Source organism: Anneissia japonica, unplaced genomic scaffold (assembly GCF_011630105.1).
Source record: "Anneissia japonica isolate Jap-2015-1 unplaced genomic scaffold, ASM1163010v1 scaffold2856_len114153_cov99, whole genome shotgun sequence".
NCBI classification, from domain to species: Eukaryota; Metazoa; Echinodermata; class Crinoidea; order Comatulida; family Comatulidae; genus Anneissia; species Anneissia japonica.
Window position 1 is genome coordinate 6395 of NW_022697759.1, and position 9994 is coordinate 16388.

The 9994-nt window shown below is 34.0% G+C and overlaps 1 protein-coding gene across 2 annotated transcripts in view; it reads right to left on the minus strand.

Moving 5' to 3' along the window:
* Positions 1-407: 407 nt before the first annotated feature.
* The window catches only part of LOC117102328 (helicase with zinc finger domain 2-like), an 81215-nt gene continuing 71628 nt past the window's right edge, over positions 408-9994 (minus strand). For both annotated transcript variants that reach the window (XM_033242589.1, XM_033242588.1), the window contains 3 exons: positions 5444-5600; positions 4332-4499; positions 408-3472 (listed from right to left, as the gene is read on the minus strand). In XM_033242589.1, coding sequence (XP_033098480.1) covers positions 3366-3472; positions 4332-4499; positions 5444-5600 — 432 coding nt within the window. In that variant the 3' untranslated portion in view covers positions 408-3365. The remainder of the gene's footprint in view (positions 3473-4331; positions 4500-5443; positions 5601-9994) is intronic.

Below are 9994 nucleotides of genomic sequence, written 5' to 3' on the forward strand. Positions count from 1 at the left end.
TTTAACAATTATTATCTCAACATTCAACAATCGTAGATTTTTAGATGTTTATTCTACATCATATCCAATTTTTTTTTTTAAATGCAACCAACCAAAGTTTGCTGGACTATTATAAGCATTTCCCATTCTATTGTTGATAGACCAGCTACAGATTTTAAACCAACTCTAATGTGCTCGGGCATTTGCTAGAAATCTGTTCCGACACAGTAGTATCGTCTATGTATGTAACAATGGGAAGTTTAACTTTCAGGTCGTTGATAAAGTTAATGAAAAGAATTCGCCGCGCCCGGACTCTTGAGGCATATTCCCTTCGGACTTTGCCACATAGAAAAGTGATTGCCTATTCGTACTCTATGCATTCTGTGGAAGTTTACTTAGACAACATATACAAGACGACGACAACCATGAACGTTCCAAGGTTCTTTTAATTGCCAATTATTAGGACTCACGATTCACAATCATCACACGATCAAATAATGTCGATGTGCACACATCGACTCTAAACAAAAACCCTTGTAATAGTAAAATTACAGTCTCAATACATAATCATTATTGTATCATGCATTACAACAGTAATCAACTATAAATGTTACTGAACGATAAGGTTACTCTCAGGTACAGCATTACTATACGACACTATTATATCAATTAATCATTACGATATTAATTAACCATTACAATATCAATGCATATTAAGTAAAATAATAATGTATATTATTAAAACAAAAACTAACTTAGGAGGTACACAACCATCGCTAATAGACATCACCTGCCTCTATACAATTCTACTGTATTCAATCTACGATTAAACTTTTATAATTCGTTATCTATGTAAAGATGACGATAATAGCATACCATTAAGAAACGAGTCCAATAATACACTCTACAGCGTTCACACACAGCTGTACCACAAACAACAGCATTTCTTGGTTGCAAACGTGAGAATACTACCTAATATTGATAGGCCTACTCGAATCAAATATAAATCTATCACATTATCAAATATCATTAAAGATATAGCAATGTATAGAGTTGAATAGAAAAATACTGTATAATGATCAATATAACAATTCATTAACATACCTGAAAACAAAATTAAGTTTACTTTACGTTGCCAAACCAGCCAACTACTATCCCGTAAAGTAACGACGGAAGTGTTTAACAGCCAGAAACGACTTGAGGACCAGATAAATGTGTATATTGATGTTAAAAATTTAAATTTCATTCTGGTGTATAATCGTAATTTTATTTTCGTTTAGCGAGAAAAATGAAATAAAATTAATCTAATTAATTTTTTTATGCATTTACAATGAAATTCTTGATCCATAGATAATAAATAAGAATAGCGGCAATGTAATAATCGTATGCGTACTGTAGCCATTTAACGAAAAATGATTTCATAATATGTGACCTCAAGGTGAGTTTCAAATCGAACGTATTATCGGTGAAATACTATTAAAAGAATTCTTAAGATACATTTAAACCAATTTGGCAAATTGGTATCGACTGTCGATGCCCTTGTTTCAATAATGTAAAAATGGTTTGAAGTTGCGAACAAAGGTAATGATGAAACCAGGGTCTTACTTTTAGACTACAAAAAAAAAAAACATTTAACTTGTTGACCACTTGATCCTAATTTTTTTTTTCAAACTCCACAAACTAAATGTTAGTACAACTTTTGTAAAATGGATTTAATCTTTTCTAAGCTACAGAATGTGTTCGAAAAGAGTAAACATTTTGACCTCTGTCATGGTGCATAGGTATTGCATCGCGAAGAATCGCATCCAGGTACTTACACTGTCTGTACCTGATGTAATAGTGCACGTAATGATTGCTTGTCTGGCTAGGCCTATCATGATCATTATTCACACACTCCTAATAAGAAAATGTATAACTACTGTAATTTAACTATTTATTTAATAAAGCCTGTCCATTTCAATTTTCATCCAGTATTTTTTCAATCTATTCAAGTCTGTGAATTTGCTATTAATCGTTAATCCATTACATTTAGAAAAACACACAATTAGAAATGCGTTTGAATCAAATTACCAAAAGACCAGTAGATCAAATCACTGGAATTTTCTAGTACAGTCAATTTCTATATGAACTACGTAAGTTTTAAATAGCTACATAACACATTTCAATGTGTTTATATTGAGACAGGTACTACAAAAGGTTCAAATAGCATACTATTTGGATAATGTAATGTAGTAGAATCCAAACCATTATGCTCCTCATTATCGATACAAAATTTGTTTACAAACTGCTTATTTAATAGATTTGCCAGCTCTTTGGCATCTGTCACCATGTGTTATTATGCCAATACATGTGTAATATTCCACCCATACCAATTTAAGAGTACTATCGTTAAGATTATGGCACTCTAAGGGTTGTAAGGATGTTCTTAAAACGCCACCATCTTGAGAATTTCTGTCCTTTCTGAACACTGTATAATAATTATTAAAAAGTTGACTATCAAATATCCAGTCGTCAAGTCAGGTTTTTGAAATAGCTATGATGCCATAACAAATGATGAACTAAATCGACATTTATGTCACATAATTTGTTTTTAAAACTTCTTACATTGTAATAGAAAATATTCAGCTTATTACTATTAGAATCAAACTTGGAATTTATTTTATTGTTTGGATCAAGAGATTATTGTATGTTATTATCAGAAGCATTTATAATTAATCTTTGGAACAACACTATGAGTATTTTCATTAGTGTTCATTGATAGAGTTGAATCTTGTTCACATTCTTTTTCTTGTGTTATAACTTCGGCCGTTTCTTTAAAATATAGTCTTATCATAAATATATTAACATTTGTAAAATATCGATGAATTATCATTATTCCATATATCATCGTGAAAATACGAGTCAATAATATTAAAGTTGATAATCCTCAAATAAGCTATTACAGCACAGATTTCATACAATATTGAACAACCACATACTTTCAATTTACATAATGATTTAACAATATTTCAACGTCTTCAATGTAGGCGTAACGGTGGTGATTTTCAATATTACAATGAGAGTAATGTGAAGATAATTATTAGACAATTTGTGTACTGCACAAAAAATAATAATAGAGAGTATAACTTAAGTCATATTTTATTTAATTGATATGTGAACGGTACTACTCAAAAACTAAGGTGTCTGAGCCGCTAAAGCGACAACACTTGACTTTTTAAGCGATTATTTAGGGCCAATTAATCTTATATATTCACGAAAAATATAATTGATAATATTTTGTTTAGTAAAAAGAAAAAAATATATATTTTTTACACAAATAAAAGAGGCGGATAATATGATATAGAATCCAACGATTCAAAGCGTTACAACTTATCAACCATACACTTTTAGAAAGTCTTCAAGAAGTCCATATTGTTCATCAGACAACCTCTGCCTTCATAGGATTTGATCAAGTTTCTCCATGTTTCATGTGTTTCCAACAGATGTTTATTACCTGTCGAATAAGTGCATATAAGTTAATTACAATTTTGTAAGGCAAACTATATGTAAACTTTGTTAATATCACCGATCGTATTGAACTTTAGCTACAATCACAGACCTAGCTTAGATATTAATTATACTATATTAATTAGTATTCATTATGATGATATTTTTAATAGCTTTTCACGCACTACAGGATAATCCATTGTTTTTATAGGGTTTTTTCCTCTCCCGTTTTCCTAATGCTCGGTTTCCATAGAATTGTTCATCCTATCAACGACAGTCGTCAACAGTTTTCGGGAAAGTTGAACATGGTTCAATTCTGCCGATTGCGTTGCAGACGAATCAGGGTGCATTGCTAGCTGCCATGAAGCAATCGGGAAGGCACCCCGATTCGTCTGCCGATAGGGTGAGCGATTCTATGGAAACCCAGCTACAGTTTTTTTTCACAGGGTTTTTTTGTCCGGTACTTTTGTCATTATCATGCTTGGATCTTCTTTGTTTTTTTCCACGCAAAGACCATATATCAAATATGTGCATATTTAAATACGACATTATTCTATATTGTTGGAATCTTAACAAACGGGTAATTTCTGTTTTAGAAAAAATTGCATCTTCTGAAGATTCAAACTCGAAATTACCAACCTGTGAAATTACGCTTTGAAGACAAACTATAATGCACTGAACCATATACAGGGTCAGGTTGTATGGTGCAGTGGTTCGAACATCATCATTATCATTATCATTATTCGTAGTGGTTATTTTTGTATGATTCCAATATCCAATCTCTTTTATTAATAATATTATATTATATTTCTGTACGAATTTTTATAGAGTAAACTAGTAGGCCTATTATTTTATTATAGGCTTACCAATCAAAATTAGACCTCGTTTTGCTCGCGTGATTGCGACATTTGTTTGGTTTTCATCTATAATGAAGCCAAGAAACTTCTTCTTCCAACCGATAGTAGGTTTTTCTTCAATTTGCACGAGTGGAATGGATCGTACGGTTGACATTATGACGTAATCACTCTCACTTCCTAGATAAAAATAGAGAATTACTATTACATGTAATACCTATAAAGGGAATGATAGCTACTAAAGTGATGTTGAAGATTATATCGAGACGTAAAAGGATAGTATTTATGGATGGATCATAAGATGTGATAGGATTTTTTAAAAAAAGTAAAAAAAGATAAATACATAGAATAATAAATGGCGCTATCACAAAACATACTAAAAACCAATGCATAAATTTAGAAATGGCGTGGAAGATGGATACGACTAGGAAAAAAATAATTATGACATTCAAAAAAAAGTACAAAAAGATATATACATAGGATACTAAATGACGCTATCACAAAACATACTAAAAATAAAAATGATTATTACAGAATACAGAATACAGAATACAGAAACTTTATTAGTCATAACGAGTATGAACATGAGAATGCTGAACTGTATGATGATTGGGTGGCTGATAAAGAGAACGATAGTAAGGCGTATGGTATAGTAATCATTAAGTAAATAATTATAACAAAAGGCAGAGAAGTATAGAAATTAGGAGAATGATGCCGTACAATAAACAGAATAGCAACAATCTTATTTTGTTCTACCACCACCAACAATGTCGCCACTACAGTTAGAATGATGATGATAATTATGGGAATATGCTGAAAGATACCGGAAGGCGATGATAGATGAATATGGTGTAGGTGATAATGATGAGGAGGTGGAGAATGAGGATGATACTGTTGATACCAATGATGATATGATGGAAGAACAAAGAGCGATGAACTAACTAATGTAAGCCTTAGTACACAAAAGCCCAACATTATAATGAACGAGGATGAAGATGACTACGATGCCCAAAAACGTTGTCAGTGATGGACTAAGAATGTGATTGGAAAAATAAAAGTTTAAAAACGTTCATTGTAAGGAGAATGGTGGAATAATCTATGTTATACTCTCCCACGTTACTCACCTTGACTTGTGATGACGGTTGTGGCCCGTACTTTACTTGTTGTACTGTCACTATTTAGCCTTTTCTTAATTTCACTTAGCTGTAACCGGTACTGAGTCAAGACTAGAATGTCCTGCGCTTTAATTCTTTTCGCCAATAGCTTCCTCACAATCTTCATCTATTGAAAAAACATCCAATCAATAACCACATTTAGTGACGGATCCAGCAGGGGCGTGGCAGATCCAACAGGGGCGTCATGAGCGCTTTCCCTAAACGGATACCGGTGTTTTATACATATATAAGTTTTTGATATTATTATCATAATTATTATTATTATTATTATTATTATCGTCGTCGTCACCACCCCAGCCGTCGTCATCGTCATCGTTGTTGTTGTCGTAGTAGTTGTTGTTATTATTGTTATTGTTATTATTATTGTTATTATTATTATTATTATTATTATTATTATTATTATTTTCTTACTATTATTATTATTATTATTATTATTATTATTATTATTATTATCATCATCATTACTATTATTAGCTAGGTTCTAAGTGGTCCTGATTCAAAATTATTTCCGGCGCCCTTGGTGCATAAATTAGCAAATAATAGATTTTAACTGAAGTTAACCCACTGTACTAATACCATCCCTCGTCAAAAACCATTCCGGGTGCGAACCCATTTATGAAATCCAATACAGTATTCTTAAATTTATTATTTTTTATAAAGTAAGCTATAGTAGGCTACGCGGGGCACCATCATGGTTCTTTGTTTTCGGGGCAGGAATATGTATTACTAATGTCTTATTATATACTGGATAAACGTGCTTTTATTAAAGTAATCTAGGCTTACATCTGTTGCTATTAGACATTGATTGTTTCGCAATCTATGTTTGGGGACTAGAATACAGTAATTATTATTTAAGTAAAAGTACAAATATAAAACATGATCATTTAAAGAGAAAGAAACCTAAACAGGACATATTTAGCGTTTTGGTTGATAAAAACTGAAATCAGTCCGATATGTTTGTGTATTTCCATTTTTTGTTAGTAGGGTAGCCCTCTCAGTAGAAAACATTGCTCTTCCGAGGAGCCCATTCTTACATTAAAATCTACAAAAAAAAAATTGAGGAAACCTTATTCTATTAACTTTTGATTTTGGAGTAAAAGACTACTGGTACGATTTTAATTTATTTTAACTTGTTGAATTAATTCGACTTGAAACATAAATAAATTGATCTTCACGCTCTGGAGATGTAGAACCTACCATTTATTGCTATTGTTGCTTTTTACGAGTACTACTGTAGTACGGTACACAAACGCCACAAGTGTTTTAACGCCTATGTGGCTGGGAAACGCTTAGTGCATCGAAACCGTGTGCAAAATCATACCACTATGAATATTTCACTTTTATATAAAGTGAAGTCACAACAAAATTAAATATGGCTTGTGACTATACCCAGAAGCTGTGTGTTCGTATCTTTTATAGGGGAACTTTAGTGTCGAACCATCGAACAATATACATTGCAGCTCTGAGACGCATAGTCCTTAAACTGTATGAACTATGGGAAAAGGTGAGTTATTAGAGATTTGAAATAAAAAATAGTTCAAACTTAGCAAATATTGGGGAAGTTGGTTCCTGAGAAAAGCTGAAAATGCATTTTTCTTCTAAATGCTTTTTCTATTTTTTTCTAATCAGCACTTTGTAACGTTTTCACACTCTGTCAAAGGATATGTCATACATCAAAAATGTGATAAGCAAAATTTAGTTATCTAACTTAAACTTTCATTTTGGTGACGGTCCAGGTTCGGGTGTGAATGTGTTGGTCATTTAAAGTACCTAAGTATCTCAAATAATGATATCAATGAATCTGAGCGAAAATATAAGAGTAAGGTATGGATATTTAATAGTAAACGTCACACACCCGATATCCCGAAAAAGATCAACTGATTAGAATAAATCTATCCGTCAAGATTAACCAAGTTACAAAGAAGACATTTTTACATTTTGTGACGATAAAGAGTTAGGGGTGCGTTTGGGAATCACAAATGAAACTTTTAGAATGCTTTCATGGTCAAAAGGAGAAAAAATACATACATTTTGGTGAAGCAAGCTCTTGATACAGGTGAATGTATTTTATCGGTATATTTAGACATGTCTGCTGCATTCGATACTATTGATCATAATATTCTCCTTAATCGCTTAATTGACATTGGTATCTCTGGTTCTGCACTCTGTTATTTCCAGTCGTACTTATATTGCAATGGTATCCTATTTGGGCTTCCAGATACTCTTATAAAAAAAATTACAACTACATCTTAACTCGGCCGCACGTCTAATTAAGCTCACCCCAAAGTCACAGAACATCACGCCAATACTCAAACACCTATATTGGCTTCCAGTTCGACAGCGTATCAACTTCAAAATTCTTCTTCTTGTGTACAAATCGCTCCATAACCTATCACCCACGTACATGCAAGATCTTCTCAGACTACGCTCATCCACTTGTTCCCGAGCACTCAGATCAACTACAAGTTTATCAACTTTGTTTGTTCCTGGGTGCCGTTCGAAAACATATGGTGAGAGATCATTTCGTGTTGCGGCTCCAAAAATGTGGAATGCACTACCCGTTGAAGTCCGTGAATCAGCGTCAATTGACATCTTTAAAAAGCGACTCAAAACCTTTTTATTTGCCTCTTTATAGCTACTGTTTTCTTTTCTTTTTCCTTTTTATCTGTTTCACCTTGCTAGCTAGTGTTGTTTGTTCCAGGTTAGGAGGCACCTGATCCCAGAAAAGATCAAGACTTAACCGATGCTAACCGGAGTACATAAACACAGATCTCCGGTTGGCGGTGATGGTGTAACCCCATACTTCGGTTTGGGTGCTAGCTTGGTGTTTTTTTTCCCGGCTTTTTTCTTTGTGTTCTTGACTTCATTATTGTCTAGCGCATAGAGACCTCGTTTATTTGCGCTATATAAATCCATCTATTATTATTATTAAGACCTTCAGTAGTGTGTAGATATTAGGACCATATAAAAGGTTATTTTTGGTCCGCGCGGAACGCTGCCTCAGAACCTCACTGCTGTTCTTGTTCTTGTTCTTGTTCGTGTTACCAAAACTTAGATTTAAAAGCGTCCAGCGTCGCCAGTTTTGAATGGACGTGCATGGAATTTTGTACACATAAAATAGAAAATGATTTCCAACAAAAGTCCATCGCCCTTTTTGAGGTTGGACCCCAGGGTTACCCCTACACCTACAAAACAAAACAGGGGTTTCAAACTTTAAAAGCGTCCAGCGTCGCCAGTTTAGAACAGACGTGCAGGAAAATTTTGTACACATAAACTAGAGGTGATTTTCAACTAACGATTTTAAGTTGGACCTTAGGGTTTCCTCTACACCTACATTACAAAACAGGGGTTTCAGCAAGTACTGTAGATTATTGCCCTTACCACTAATAGCGCACGTCGCATGAATAGCAATGGTCGGTTAAGGATGTGTTCCAAATAACCTAATGTCGTAAGTTCAAATCGTGTCTAGGCAGTGGCGTAGAAAAATATTTTTCTTTGGGAGGGGGGATGATTGGCGTGTTAGCCAGTGTCGTAACAGGCGCGGGGGGAGGGGGAAAACTGCCCCTTCCCTTTCCCTGACGGTTTTTACCGGGCTGACCAAGCCGTCGTACCGGGCTGGGTAATAAGAGAAAAGAAAGAGGGGAGAGAGAGGGAGGGAAAGAGAAAGAAGAGGAAAAGAAACGGAAAGAAAAAGAAATAAATAAAGACAAGAATAAAAAGGAAGATATCATAATGACCAGACTCACAACACCCTACAACCCCTTCTCGACTTCAAAAACTGTCATAACTCCTTTGATCTATGCTGCCCAATGGCGTAACCACTGGGGGACAAGGGTAAAATATCTATCTTTGAAAAATCTTCCCCACCCCTTTATAAATGCCCTTTTCATCCCCTGAAAGTGCCTAAAAACCGCGCGCATTTCTTGTTAACATGGGCCAATTTCCTCTAAAAATTGCACATTATAGGGAGTTTTGACCAATTGCAACGAAATTAGAATTAAAAACACCGGGGGACAATTGGGGAAAATATCCATCTTTGGAAAGTTTTTCCGCACCCCTTGACAAATGTATCCTCTGAAAGTGCCTAAAATTTTCAAGTTGTTTGCGCGCATTTCTTGTTACGGTAGGCCAATTTCCTCGGCCCTATAAATTGCACATTTTAGGGAGTTTTCATTAAGTCCGACGAAATTAGAATTAAAAACACAAAAATATTTTGCGCGCTTCGCGCGCATTTTTTAGGGCTTTTTGAGGTTTATCCTTTTAAGTTATTTAAACACATAATAGTTCAAAACTCAAGAAAGACAAATTTAAGATAGATCGTTTTAATCTAAAAGAAGGGCCTCAATGTGTATTGATGGTGAAAGAATATGTTTGTAATAAATAAAACCATGACGAAAATGCTTAGGCCTATATTTAGTTTAAAACACACACGTGTGGCCTATATTATACATAAGATAAGCCCTATGTCGTATTGTTTTCTATATGGGGAGTGGGGTGGGG